The sequence below is a fragment of the Anolis carolinensis genome, chromosome 4 (assembly GCF_035594765.1).
Source record: "Anolis carolinensis isolate JA03-04 chromosome 4, rAnoCar3.1.pri, whole genome shotgun sequence".
NCBI lineage: Eukaryota > Metazoa > Chordata > Lepidosauria > Squamata > Dactyloidae > Anolis > Anolis carolinensis.
In genome coordinates, this window is record NC_085844.1 from 96,184,353 (window position 1) to 96,200,156 (window position 15,804).

General features: G+C 41.2%; 1 protein-coding gene across 1 annotated transcript in view; it reads left to right on the plus strand.

Annotated features, from left to right (window-relative positions):
- The first annotated feature begins 1,094 nt into the window (after positions 1–1,094).
- clptm1l (CLPTM1 like) overlaps positions 1,095–15,804 on the plus strand; it is a 38,296-nt gene continuing 23,586 nt past the window's right edge. Inside the window, exons 1-5 of the mRNA XM_003219815.4 lie at positions 1,095–1,521; positions 10,059–10,159; positions 13,564–13,753; positions 14,198–14,343; positions 15,609–15,687. Of these exons, the coding sequence (XP_003219863.3) occupies positions 1,333–1,521; positions 10,059–10,159; positions 13,564–13,753; positions 14,198–14,343; positions 15,609–15,687 (705 nt within the window). The 5' untranslated portion in view covers positions 1,095–1,332. The remainder of the gene's footprint in view (positions 1,522–10,058; positions 10,160–13,563; positions 13,754–14,197; positions 14,344–15,608; positions 15,688–15,804) is intronic.

Consider the following 15,804-nt stretch of genomic DNA (forward strand, 5'->3'; position numbering starts at 1 on the left):
TGCTGCAAGTTTGAAGGCTAAACTCCACCCACTTGGTCTCCTAGCAACCCACTCAGCCCAGGGGACAGGCACAGTTAGGCCTCACTTAGGCCTCTTCCACAGATTATCAGATTTCAACTGGATTATATGGCAATGTAGACTCAAGGCCCTTCCACACAGCTATACAACCTATTTAGAATCTTATATTATCTGCTTTGAGCTTTATTATCTTGACTCCACACTGCCATATAATCCACTTCAGTGTGCATACTAAACATAAAGACAACCATACAACAGGCATTCAATACCACCACTACCTCAACAATTTCTCACCAACACCACCAGACAACGCCACAGCAACACGTGGCCGGGCACAGCTAGTGTTTTTTATAAAAACAGTAATTACTACATAACGTTACCGTGTATTGAACTACTTTTTCTGTCGATTTGTTGTAATACATGTTTTGGTGCTTCATTTGTAAAATCGTAACGTAATTTGACGTTTAATAGGCTTTTCCCTTTATCCCTCCTTATTATCCAACATTTTTGCTTATCCAACGTTTTGCCGGTCTGTTTATGTTGGATAAGTGACACTCTACTGTATTCTTTTTAATACTGTAGAGTCTCACTTATCCAACATAAACGGGCTGGAAGAATGTTGGCTAAGTGAATATGTTGGATAATAAGGAGATATTAAGAAAAAGCCTATTAAACATCAAAATAGGTTATAATTTTACAAATTAAGCACCAAAACATCATGTTATACAACAAATTTGACAGAAAAACTAGTTCATTACACATTAATGCTATGTGGTAATTACTGTATTTACGAATTTAGCACCAAAATATCACAACGCATTGAAAACATTTGACTACAAAAATGCGTTGGATAATCCAGAACGTTGGATAAGTGAGACTCTACTGTACTATATGTATATATATTATTCGTATAGCACAATGTTAGCATTATATATTATTACATTGTACTATACCACCATCTTGCAATATTATTAGTAATATTACATGTAATATATAACGGGTTAGGGTGAGCTGTGGAAAGAGACTGCGCTTCTCGCTCAGTAGAGTAGCGAACAGGAAATGGCTTTTCCCGTTGAGGCGCGCCGAGACTACATTTCCCGGCATGCCCCACGGAGCGCCGGCTCAGTTTCCGTTGCTGAGAGAGAGAGGAGGGGGAAAGGGAGAGGGAAGGAAGCAGGCCGGCTCGGCTCGCGGACGGTGGTGGCTGGTCTCCGGCTGGGCCTTGGGGCGCATGCGCAGCTGCCTTCTCCTGGGCCTGAGGCGGCGGGTGTTGGATGCCGGCGGCGGGCGCTGTCTTGGCGGCGCGGGGGGGCCATGCCGCCTCGGCGCAGCTCTCTGACGGGGCTGGCGGTGGGGCTCTTCGCCGTCTACGTGGCGCACACCTGCTGGGTCATGTACGGCATCGTCCACACGCGGCCCTGCCTCGCTGCCCACCGGGAAGGAGCGCCCGGCGGCCACGACGGCTGCATCCGGCCTTACCTGGCGCGCAAGCCCAAGCTCCAGGTGAGGCGCGCGCTCCCCACCAACCCCCTCCCTCCTAATCCTGCAGATTTCAGCACTCCGTTGTATTGAGCCATCCAAGTTCGTGTGGTGTCAGGCTGTTCAGGCAGTGTGGATACAGCCCTAAAAGGTCTCGGCTGGGACCTGTCTATGGGTATGAGGCAACAGGCCCCTAGCCAGGAAAAAAAATCGGGAGAGGTTGAAACTCCCCCCCCCCCCCCCAAACTGGTCTGTGTCTCCTGATCTGGCAGGTGATCTCCACAAGGCCCTGGAATTACAGTACAGTTTCACTTATCCAACACTCGCTTATCCAACGTTCTGGATTATCCAACACATTTTTGTACCCAATGTTTTCAATACATCGTGATATTTTGGTGCTAAAGTCATAAATACAGTAATTGCTACATAGCATTACTGCATATTGAACTACTTTTTCTGTCAAACTTGTATAACATGATGTTTTGGTGCTTAATTTGTAAAATCAAAACCTAATTTGATGTTTAATAGGCTTTTCCTTAATCCCTCCTTATTATCCAACATATTTGCTTATCCAATGTTCTGCCGGCCCGTTTATGTTGGATAAGTGAGACTCTACTGTACCATCATTATGCAAATGATCTTCACAGGTAACAGGTCCTGAACCTTTGCTCTCTCGTAAAGTCACAAAGGGCAGTTTTGGCCATACAGGGCAGTAGTTTCCACGACTGGCAGAAGTTTCTTTCTGTTTTCGTCTGTTTTCTTATTTTCTTTAGCATGATGACAGGTTACACCCAGATGTTTTCCAGTCTGAATTAGCAAGACATTTTCAGCCAAGCACAAGTTGAATGAATTGTTTATTGTACTAGCCATAGGCCATGACATCAAATAATACACATCCGTTATCATGTTTCCCGAAAATAAGACAGTGTCATATATTAATTTTTGCTCCCAAATTATTATTATTATTATTATTATTAAACTTTATTTGTAGCCCGCTAGCATCTCCCGAAGGACTCGATGCGGCTTACAAAGCCCAAGGCCTCAACGCACAATATAACAATACAAAACAAAAGGCAAATTAAAAACAATTAAAACAGTATAAACCACAAGCAATAACAATACGCTAAAACACAATAGAACTGGGCCGGGCCAGAGTAATGGGTACAAGATTAAAAGTGCTGATGTGACAGGTGATATATAAGGCTTGTAGGGCAAGTGCAGAGTGCGATATGCGATCTTAGTTCTAATAAAGTGCTTATGGGACTTGGTATTGGAGATTTCCTATTAATCTGGGAAGGCACATTGGAACAGCCAGGTCTTCAAGTTCTTTCTGAAGACTGCCAGTGTAGGGGCCTGTCTGAGATCCTTGGGGAGGGTGTTCCAGAGTCGGGGAGCCACCACAGAGAAGGCCCTGTCTTGTGTCCCCACCAACCGCGCTTGCGACGCAGGCGGGATCACGAGCAGGGCCTCTCCAGATGACCGAAGTGAACGCGTGGGTTCGTAGACGGAGATGCGGTCACGGAGGTAGGATGGTCCCAACCCGTTCAGGGCTTTGTAGGTAAGCACCTGCACCTTAAATTGGGCTCGGAAAATAAATGGCAGCCAGTGGAGCTCCTTGAACAGGAGGGTTGACCTCTCTCTGTAAGGGGCCCCAGTTAACATCCTGGCTGCCGCTCGTTGGACCAGTTGGAACTTCCGAGCCGTTTTCAAGGGCAGCCCCACGTAGAGTGCATTACAGTAGTCCAGTCTGGAGGTGACCAAGGCATGGACCACCCCGGCCAGATCAGCCTTCGCGAGGTACGGTCGCAGTTGGCGCACAAGTCTCAATTGTGCGAAGGCCCTCCCAGACACCGCCGACGCCTGAGCCTCGAGCGTAAGCGATGAATCCAAGAGGACCCCCAGACTGCGGACCTGTGGCTTCAGGGGGAGTGTAACCCCGTCCAGCACAGGTTGCCACCCTATACCCTGTTCAGGTTTACGGTCGACCAGGAGGACCTCTGTCTTGTCGGGATTGATCTTCAGCTTGTTCCTCCTCATCCAGATAGACACAGCGGCCAGGCACTCGTCCAGCACCCGAGAGGCCTCCTTGGAATTAGGTGGAAAAGAGTAGTAGAGCTGTGCGTCATCTGCATAGAGGTGACACCCAACTCCAAAACTCCGGATGACCTCTCCCAGCGGTTTCATGTAGATGTTAAAGAGCATGGGAGACAGAGTAGAACCTTGCGGGACCCCACAGCTCAAAGGCCAGGGGTTCGAGCAGGCGTCTCCCAGCTTCACCATCTGGGATCGACCCTCCAGGAAGGATCGGAGCCACGACAAAACCGTGCCCCTGAGACCCATCCCAGAGAGTCGTCCCAGAAGGATACCATGATCGATGGTATCGAAAGCCCTGAGATGTCCAAGAGAACCAACAGGGTCACACTCCCCCTGTCCAGCTCTCTACGGAGGTCATCCACCAAGGCTGTCTCGGTGCCGTGACCAGATGCACTAGATCTTATTTTCAGGGGATGTCTTAGTTTTCCATGAAGAAGAATTCATATTTATTGTTGAACAAAAAACAACATTTATTATCTATTGTACAGTAGTTATCATCACAAACCAGCATAACCAGACCAACTGTGAATCCTATCAAGAATTTCTTGTTACTACCATTATTTCCATGTACAACAATCTATGGTACCAATCTATTTACCAATCCTGCATGCTCTGGTATTCTGTTTGGCAGGCATGCTTCCAAACAACCTTTGCCAGGTCTTACTTTTGGGGGAGGCCTTATATTTAGCAATTCAGCAAAACCTCTACTAGGTCTTATTTTCAGGGGATGTCTTGTTTTCAGGGAAACGGTAAAAGTACAATAAGCACTTTCCTATATAAACATTAAAACTTACTCTATATACTGGCTCTTTAAAATTACGATAGCAGTGACGTGATAATAACAATGTCTGATTTGTATCATCCCAAGCTATCTCCATTTCCATTTCTAGCCTCCACTGTGGACTTTACTAATTTAGCTCGGATTTTTGGGCTGTAACTGTAAATGTGGCAACCTTTAATGTTATATTTTTGGAATAATCCACTAACAAGTCACAGGTAACTGCTGACTGTTGCCATGCTGCCCTTTCTTCCAAAAGGGCTCCTAGAAGATTGTTTCTAGGGTCATTATACAAAGGACAATGTAACAAATAGTGTATTAAATCTTCTCTTTCCCCTGACCCACAAATACAAAGTCATTGGGTATGAGGGATCCCCTATATCTTCCCTCTACCCAGCCTGGTGGCATTGTTTGGAAGCACAGGGCTGTAAATGCTTTTCTGAGGGCTACTGATGTTAGGTCTTGAAGATATTGTTAATAATATTGGTCACTCTTTAGTAGAGGGTACCAAGTAGTGAAACCCTGTTGTTTACTAGTCCGTAGGTTGTCAGATCATAATAATAGTAATAATAACAATAGATGCATCAATTTCAAAGATTTTATCTCTGATCTTTGACTTCTGCCAAACACAAGTTGTACTGATGGTACTCTGTTTTTTGTGTCTATTGAAGACTTTCTATTGCATTTCTCCATTGCACAAATGGTTTAGCAATCAATACACCAAGCTTCTGATGACCACCTTTCCCCCCAACTTGTCCTCCAAACACCACCCGGTACTTACAGAGTGCACCTTGTACATGACATGAGTAGGCTAGCAAAGGAAATCTGCTGAACCATTTGGCTTGAAAACTTAGACGTCTTTTCTTATCCGAATCAAATACTTATTGTGACAATGGAGTCTGTGGATTTTGCATTAACTGAGAATTCACTTGGTCATCAGAAACAGTCTTGTTCATATAAAGTTCAAGGTCTAACAGTGACACAGCTTCTTCTCTTCGCTCCTGTTCCATAGTTACCTTGGCAGGGCTTGGATTAGATGAACCCGTGGGAGACACCTCAGTTTCCACAGTTTCCTCATTTTCACCTGCAATCCAGGTCACCCCCCCCCCCCCCAATCCCATGCCTTAGACTTTGTCTGCTAGCTACCACATTTTGGCAGTTTCCACTATGGGCGTTTCCACTATGTCAGTTATTGCTACTATTGCAATGTAAATTGGTAGAAAGGTTGGTAATGATAGTGTGAATAATCAAAATTTGATTGTGACAGTGCTTGCAGTTCTGGAGGGACTCTAATTTTTTGCTTCTCATATATTTGGCATGGGGATTTGGTTAACCAGTTGAAATTCATGAGTAAACCAGGATTTTTTTTACCTGAAACACTTTGGGGGTGGTTTGAACCCCCAAACCGCCCCCTTGGCTACAGGCTTGAGTATGAGGCAGGGCTGTAACAATTCTTCACAAAATTAGAATGAGGTAAGACATTTTGGAGGGATTTCCCAACACAATGGGCAGCTGTGTTTCTCTAATCTTGAATCTTTAAAATGATATTTATTTGAAGCCCACTTTTCTCTCAGGACTTTCGCCTTAGTTTTAAATCTGCTGACACGAAGCAGGTGAATATAGCACTGAATGAAACATATAGAATAATCACAGGATGTCTCAAACCTACACCTGCTGATAGACTTTATAAGCTAGCTGGCATTCCCCCCCACCCCGACGTGCAACGGGAAGTTGCCAATTGTGACAGAAATAAAATTGAACACTGTGAATTATCATTATCTCCATTAAATATGTATCTAAATACACAAAACAAAACCAGACATACAATAGAGTTGTATCGGCAAAATGTGGGTGCTGTTTTTCCCTCCTGGATGCATTTCTCTCCTTGAGGTTTCCTCCTCTGGTTTGTTAGTAAAAAAGGGAGACTAAAAGAAGAGGAAAGCAACTAGTTAAAAAAACCAACAGCAAAGTGTAAAGCAGGGTTCCATGGCTTGTAAGCTGCCCTGAGTCTCTGAGGAGAGAGGGTGGGTTAAAAATAAAGATGATGATGATGATGATGATTATTATTATTATTATTATTATTTAGCATGCAACAGTACACCACTGTCTGTGCACCTTCAGGTCACCTGCTGACTTATGGTAACCTAAAGCAAGGAATTCTCAGAGGTATCTACCAGTTCCTTGCCAGAGTAAATTGCCAGAGTTTGTGCACTTCCGTGATTTGCCATGCCTACTGTGCAGGAAGCAGACTACACACCAGCTTCACTCAACCTGGGTGCCCTTAACATAGCCATGCTGCCTGACATTATTGGAGTTGTAGTGCAACACATCTAAAAGGCACTTGATTAGAAAACTGTGCTGTAGAGCAACTGATCCAGTTTGCTGGCAAGTGGGATTCATGTGAAGTTCACTGGATTCAGCCAAGTCAAACAATTCTAGAGGCTCTCGCTTTCTAGTACAGTAGAGTCCCGGTTATCCGACAGAAAGGGGCGGGCCAAATGTCGGATAACCGGAACTGTTGGATAATAGGGAGGCTGGGGGCTCGACGAGGAGAGAAGGTTAGTTGGAGACACTTTGCACTAGATGTCTGGCCAGGATGGTAATCATAGGCAGTTCGGAGAATGTGTTCACTGCCTCCTCCTTGATTTTGTTTTAAATTATTTTTGGGAAATTTTCTGTTCCAGCAAGCATTAAATCTTATGGCTTACTTATGTTTTATGCTATCACACTGAGTATTGTTCTCCACTGTAATCCATTTTAATGTTTTTTTAATTGTTTCTCTATTTTTCTCTTATGTTTAATTGTGTTTATACAGATTGTTGTATTTTACAATGTTCTTATTTAGTGGTGGTTTTGTTTTAATGGATTGTTGCTTTTATGTCTGTTGGACTTTCTTTCCCATATGTAAGCCGCCCTGAGTCCCTTTGGGAAGATGGTGACAGGGTATAAAAATGAAATGATGATGATGATGATGATGATTATTATTATTATTATTATTATTCATTCCTTGCTTAACTGCAAATCATTTTGTGTGACTGTTCTAGGACATAAAGCATATGGTATATGTCTCTCCATTAAGGAAATAAGGCCTGACTATTCATCCCACATTTGGGATGGGGAAAAATCACACTATAGGAAGTCCCTGAGTTACAAACATCCAACTTACACCCATCTCCTGGTAAAGAATGGGGGTGAGACAACAGGAAGTGAAAGAAATCTACCCCTAGAAAGGGAAATTCACTCCTGAAAGAGTTATCATGGGGAGAAAGGTGTTTCAGCTGAAGCTTTATCACCAGTGCTTCCACAACAAACCATTTTTTCAAAACCCAATTATCACAGAGACAGAAAGTGAAGTGAAATCTTCTGAACAGGGGCACAGACAGCAAAGCAAACATCACAGAGGTGTTCACCTTTCCCTATGCTATCCAAAGCTTATATATTGGCTGGAGTTACACTTTAAAATGTAGACCAAACCTACAAAACCCGTCTTGTTTATAACATGGGGACTGCCTGTACATGCCTTTGCAGAAGCTTCCATCTTTCAATATTCCCCTTAACACTGTGCGACAAATCTGAGCAGAAGGGAAATGTATGCTTCATAGCACTTGGCTGTGGTCAGACATGGCAAATAACGGAAGTGCACAAACTTTGGTTGTGTATTACCAAATGCTGTAGGCTACAATTCAGTGGAAGGTACTGGTAGGTTACTTCTGAGGATTCCTTGCCTAATGTTGCCATAAGTCAACAGGTGATTTGAAGGCGCACAGACAGCAGTGTACAGGTGCATGCTAAATAAGCCATGAAACTTTGCTTTACACTTTGTTGTTGGCTTTTTTAAACTAGTTACTTTCCTCTTCTTTTAGTCTTCCTTTTCAACTAATAAACCATAGGATGAAATCCCAAAGAGAAAAACACATCCAGCAGGGGAAAACAGCACCCACATTTAGCTGACACAACAAATCAGAAACAAAGATTTGGTTTGCTGCATCTGCTAAACAAGAGGCATGCACCAGCAAACTAATTGCAGGTGACAAGCCAGGATTCTTGCTATTCCTTGGCTTTTCAGATCATTTGAATTCAGTCTCTGACTGATTACCATGTTTTGGCCAATGATTTCCCGATCACCATCAGGACTTTCTTGTGTTTTGAGGGAACAAAATTTGCTTGCTTTTGCAAACGTATATACTTGGATTATTTGCATCAGTTATTTTAAATGTCGCTATTTGTTGTGTACTTGCTTTTCTAAAAATGAAGCTTCTTCAGCCCACATTGTGACAGATACGTCTGTGGGTGATGGGGGACATATGTCATTGTGTTCCCCTCCTTATTTATCATTGTACAATTCAGTGTAGAACACACAGCTCTCTTCCTACTCGTTTTTCTATTTATGATTGCCAATTAACAGATTAATATTTATTACTTGCAATTTCTGCTGATAGAAGTGGTCTAAGTACAGAGAACACTCCTTAAACACTCAAAGGTTAGAAAGAGAGGGACATTCAATAACCAACCTGCCGTCATTGTGTTTTCCCTCTTAAGCAATCGCTACAATGACCGAAATTAGCAAGTGCTTTTCTCTGATATGCTGGTATAGCAAAAATAATTAACTACTGTACTGTACAAATAGATATGTTCTGGCCTATTTATGAAAACTCATAAGGTAATGGTGGAAAAATGCAACATACTTACTTCCTGGTGCTTTTAGACGGCCTAAACGTTTAAAACATTGATCAATTTTTGTGCCGAGCCTAAATAAACATAGGCCACACTAGCACCCATGCTTGTCTGTTCCCCCACCATTTTGGGCACTGCTGTATCTTGGTAACTCACATATTTGATGTACCACTGCCTGTATATTTGTGAAATGTATGAGTGTGTGAAAAAACCTATGTTAAATCTCCAATGATTAAATTCTAACAACCAAATACATAAAACAAGGTGCCAGTTTTCAATTATTATTGACAACAGAATAATGTGCAATTTTCCGGTTATGCAATATCAATACTATTCAGCAATACAGAGCATTTTTGAATGTTAAAAACCCATAATATATATGGGTCTTTCTTTTAACTGGCTAGGGCTGATTGAAACTGCAGTACAGTATCAGCAAGGCTAAAAAGTGCCCACCCATCTGTTAATGAAGGACATAAGGATTCCTGCTGGAAGATCTCTGCCAGCTCCCCTTTTCTCTTTGGCCTTCCACATTGCTCCTCAGATTCTTCTGGAGGTTGCCTTAGTCTTTCTGAACACTTTCTCAACATGAATGGGGTGCTGCAGAAGGAAGTAGGAGAGGTTGGCAAGCAAGAGGACCACATTTTATGGATGACAAGCCTACACAAGTTGAAAGTTGTACATCAGCCACATATTATGACCCACCACTGTTTGATAACCTCCTATTGCTAGTTTGGCAAACAAGAAACACAGTATGGGGTTATGAACACCATTTTCTGAGACACGGCTTCTGTAAGCTGCTTAGAGTGAAGTGGAAAAAAAGAGGCAGCATTAAGTAGTTCTTCTCACCCTTCTGAAGTTTGGTGGACACATGTGGTCTAGTCACTCCAAAATAATGGGAATAAATGCCCTAGGATGGTAAGAATACAGATTGTTCCTTTTTTTGTACCAAACAAACGTGATAGTATGGTTGAAACATAGCTTTGTGAACTCACTAATTGTTCCTCTTCTGTTTCAGCTAAGTGTTTACACAACTACCCGATCAAGTATAGGTGCTGAGAATAATATCGATCTGGTTTTAAATGTGGAGAATTTTGATGTCGAGTCCAAATTTGAAAGGTATGAGGAATTTATAAATTGTTTGCAAAGTGATTCCCACTGAGCGCTATGTATTCTGACAAGCCTGTCTTAAGTACTTCTAAGACTCATTTATTTTAGTGACAGAGATAAGCATGTGTTTTAATCCCTTTCATTGAACTGACTGGGTCTTGAAGGTGTTTAACTTTAACTAGATTATCAAAGGCCCTGAAAGTTATCTAGCCATAACATTTTGTTTTATGTTTATTTAAAACATTTCTGTTCTTTTTCCCCATTGATCTCAATTCAGTTTGCAAAAATGATAAATAATCTGACCCCAATTTTAAGTATGTGCACTGAGAGGTAAGTTAGTAAATCAAATTGATGTTAATAGGATTTACTTCCAGATGATATACATAGATCCAAGCTTGTCTGTTTTAATTGTCTGTTTTGCACACAGCGTAGGTTGAAAAGCCTTTACAGAATTTAGCTTGGTTCTCCAGAAAAGCCCGATATGTGTGGTCACCATCAACCCCTTCTGTTTACTAACTTTTTTGACATTGCAGAAATTGGTGAGAGGTTTTTTATTTTTGTTCTTGGTACAGAAGACTTTGCAGAAGACTTAGATTAACATCCATGCTTCTGTACAATAAAAAACCACCCTGGTTTCTTTGTGACAGTTTGGAGTGGAGAAAGAGATGTAGTTTGGGATTGTGCAGAAGTCCTAGCTTGATGCTATACCTTGAAAAATCCAATAGGAAGGGAAAATAAATTGCTTATCTTTCTTTCCTTACCCTGTCTGCTCAGTTCTACTTAGGGCCCTTTCAGACAAGCCCTATATTTCAGGATCTGATCCCAGGTTTTCTATTTATTCTAGATTATGTGGCAGTGTGGACTCATATAATTCAGGTTAAAGTAGAAAACCTGGGATGAGATCCTGGAATATAGGGCCTGTCTGGAAGGGCCCCTGGAGAAAAGTATTTACTATCCCTAGTGCTTCCTTTAAACCAAGAAGTAGAAGGATATCCCCTCTCTCCCATAGAGAATAAGGCAGTTTCTGTCTTTAATGGCCAACAGATGCAAACGCTTTGATTCTGTCTTATCTAAATGGCCTTAGAAGTTTTTTACTTTTGCCAAATACAAAAGTTAAAACACTTATACAGTAAGATGAGAAAGAGACTCCTTTTCCCTACCATCCCAATAGCACCAACTCCTTCTCCTCGCCAAATCAGGACCATCCTGGATGCATTGCATACACGCACGCCTACCTTGGCATCATCCAGTTGGACGAGAGCGCACCAAAGTTGGGGGGAGAGATGGCTCTGGGATTTGGTCTGCTCTGGGGTTTAGTCTGAAGTTTAATGGAATGCTCTCAGAGATATACAGAGAGAAAGAGAGATGCATCCAAGACCTCTTTCCCAGTAATAAGATTCAAGGCTGCTAACACCTTTCAAACAATATAAGCTAGAATTAGCACAAAAGTCCCTAAAATATTAACATCAGCTTTAAAAACAGTTAAATAATTTTCACATTGAATGGTTAAACATTACAAAATTATTGAAATATGTTTTTAACATATATCCAATGCCAGCCTTTATTTTTTGACGGGAGGCACATTCCAAAATAGTTCTGAGTTAAATGCAGAGTGGTTTTTTCTTTTCCCATGAAAACTGCAAACCCAGTTTGAGAAGTGGAGACAGATGCACACAGTTCCTCACATGAGCAGCCAAGACATCACATATATTTGTGTGTGTGTTTATGTATGTGTCTGTGATCACATTTCTGTCATTTTGCATCTATGCACACATACCTCAACATCATATATATTTAAATACATTTGTATATTTGCGTGTCTCTATCTGTATGTATCTACAGTGGGGGGGAAAGTATTTAGTCAGATACCAATTGTACAAGTTCTCCCACTTAAAAAGGTGAGAGAGGCCTGTAATTGACATCATAGCTAGACCTCAAATATTAGAGACAATATGAGAAAACACATCAGTATCAGTATAAAAGACACCTGTCCACAACCTCAAGCAGCCACACTCCAAACTCCACTATCGTGAAGACCAAAGAGCTGTCCAAGGACATCAGAAACAAAATTGTAGCCCTGCACCAGACTGGGAAGACTGAATCTGCAATAGGCAAGCAGCTTGGTGTGAAGAAATCAACTGTGGGAGCAATAATTAGAAAATGGAAGAAATACAAGACCACTGATAATTTCCCTCGATCTGGGGCTCCACGCAAGATCTCCGTGCGGTCAAAATGATCACAAGAACGGTGAGCAAAAATTCCAGAACCACACAGGGAAACTAGTGAATGACCTGCAGAGAGCATCAGTAACACACTACGCCGCCAGGGACTCAGATCCTGCAGTGCCAGACGTGTCCCCCAGCTTAAACCAGTACATGTCTGGCCCTGACTAAAGTTTGCTAGAGAGCATTTGGATGATCCAGAAGAGTATTGGGAGAATGTCATATGGTCAGATGAAACCAAAGTAGAACTATTTGGCAGAAACACAACTCAATGTCGTGTTTGGAGGAGAAAGAATGCTGAGTTGCATCCAAAGAACACCATACCTACTGTAAAGCATGGGGGTGGCAACATCATGCTTTGGGGCTGTTTCTCTGCAAAGGGACCAGGGTGACTGATCTGCATACATGAAAGAATGAATGGGGCCATATATCGTGAGATTTTGAGTGCAAACCTCCTTCCATCAGCAAGGGCACTGAAGATAAAACGTGGCTGGGTCTTTCAGCAGGACAATGATCCCAAGCACACCGCCAGGGCAATGAAGGAGTGGCTTCTTGAGAAGCATTTCAAGGTCCTGGAGTGGCCTAGCCAGTCTCCAGATCTCAACCCTATAGAAAACCTTTGGAGGGAGTTGAAAGTCGATGTTGCCAAAAACATCACTGCTCTTGGGGAGATCTGCATGGAGGAATGGGCCAACATACCAGCAAGGTGTGCCACCTTGTGAGGACTTACATAAAATGTTTGACCTCTGTCATTGCCAATAACGGATATATAACAAAGTATTGAGATAAACTTCTGTTATAGACGAAATACTTATTTTCCACCATAATTTGCAAATAAATTCATGAAAAATCAGACAATGTGATTTTCTGGATGTGTTTTCTCATGTTGTCTCTCATAGTTGAAGTCTATGTATGATGTCAATTACAGGCCTCTGTCATCTTTTTAAGTAGGAGAACTTGTACAATTGGTATCTGACTAAATACTTTCCCCCACTGTACATATATGCATTCAGGATGTACTTCTAAAGTTCTGAATTAGATAAATGGGCATGGGAGGGGTCTCATTTTTCTTATTTAAAATGCTATCATTTTTTCATTATTCAAATGTTATTTATTTTGTCTGCAGTAAGACTGCTATCACTGAACCTGAGGCAAAGTGTAAAAGCTTGTTTTTATGTTTTGGGTTTTTAGGACAGTTAATGTATCTGTACCAAAGAAAACACGAAATAACGGAACATTATATGCATACATATTTCTTCATCATGCTGGAATTCAGCCTTGGCAGGATGGTAAACAAGTACACATAGTAAGCCCTCTGACTACATACATGGTACCGAAACCTGAAGAAATTAATCTTATCACAGGAGAATCTGTCACACAGGTGAGATTTCTTTTTCCTTTGCTTTTCTCTGCCGTGTGCACATTGCTACGATGTTATTTGAAAACATTCTCTGTATTAACTCAAAATATTAATTTTGGGCAGTTTCTTGCTTTGCTCTTACTTGCAAATGAGCACGCTTTTAAAAATGTAGCCATGGTCAATACATTGAAGGCAGGGATATGACATTTACTATCATCTCCATTTTCTTGGAAATAGTGAATCAACTTCGTGGAAACCCAATAAATACTATCACATTGGCTTCATCATAGACATTTGGAACAGCTCAAATTTCAGTACCATTGCTTCTGTTTTCGTCAAAGCCTGCCTAAGTATTAGCTTCTCAGTTACTGTATTCAACATTTTAATGTTCATGTGGCTTGTTGTGAACTTAGATTTCCAAACCTCTCATTTTTGCTTTTGCCTCTTTTGTCTTAAATTGAAAAGCAAATTGAAGCAGGAAAAAAGCAGACTTATGCCCTAGATGAGCCCGTCTCACATTGGAGGTCCAAGTTGACCTTAAATGTTATGGTGGAAGATTTTGTCTTTGATGGGTCCTCTCTCCCAGCTGATGTGCACAGATACATGAAAATGTAAGTTACTATTGATGCTTTTTGTTGCTAGTTCTAAAGATAGTAATATATTAGAATACTTCAGAGCAATGGCCTAGGGGCAACACATGCAGATTAATTTTAGAAAAGAGAAAGGTTGTTGAATGCTATATAAAAGTTGTTTGAGTATTTCTAGCAGATTACCTGCTTTTTGGGAAACCTGTTTTATTGGGTTGGGAGATTGCCCTCAGTTGTACAACTGCTACTTAATCTTTTCCACTGAAGCATGGGAAAGTTAGATAACTTGTATTTAAACCAGGGTCGCCTTGAGGAAACTAGCATCTCGCAATCTACCTTTCTTCAAAAGTTGGAAATTAAAATGACATCTCACTGTGTATGAGCTCCCTCTGTCCTCTCCAGTAGGGACATGAGAGAAGCCTCCCACAAGGATGGTTAAAAACATCAAACATGGGCAACATCCTTGCAGAAGGCCAATTTTCTCACACCAGAAGTGATTTGCAGTTTCTCAAGTCACTCCTGACACAGAAAAAAAAACACTGTGTATATTGCCCTAAAGTTTTTAGGAAGGTTTAAGACAAATGTAATGGATAAAATGTAATACCTAACACACTTCAGGAGTTAACTATGTTGAACCTTACATTTCTGCAAGAGAACTGCATTCACAGAAAAATTAAAAGAAACTCCCAGTGCCCCATCCCCAAATAGCCTTATATCCAGCTCCATTGCTTAATATGGTGCTCATTGAAAACAATGTCTTTGCCTTTAGAATTGGCAGTCTTAAAGTGCATTTACACTGTTGAATTAATGCAGTTTGACACCACTTAAATTACCATGACTTAATGCATCTTGGAAGTTGTAGTTTTACTAGGTCTTTAGCCCTTTCTTCAAAAGAGTGCTGGTGCTTCACCAGACTACAATGGCAATTAAAGTAGTGTTAAACTGCATTAATTTGACAATGTAAGAGCCAGCTTAGGTTACAGTTCCAAACAAGGGTCACATTTGGAAGAACATGCCACGCACTCCATGAAAGATCAATGAAATTCGATCTGCTGTTCTGAGAGATACAGACTTGAGTAGAGAAACCCTCAGTTTCTGTACATATTCAGAGGAGGAAATTAATGTATTCTTCCTCTTACTCTCTCTGTTAGTTAAATGTTCAGTCTTGTTGTCAAGCATATAGATTGTTTGCTTTGTACTGAAAAATATGTCTGGTGAAATATTTATTGAGTCATGACATTCTTGTTCCAATACGAATCTTTTTACAATAAAATGTTGTTAAAATATAGGGTTCAGTTGGGCAAGACAGTGCATTATCTTCCAATATTATTTATTGATCAGCTGAGCAACAGAGTGAAAGATTTAATGGTAAGTTTTGTTTATTTATTCAGATAAATAACCCTTTATTCAGCCTTGATGTTTTCTTGATGATCTCAGCATGAGCTACATTTCTAGCACAACTTAGAATAATTGTTAATAATATTG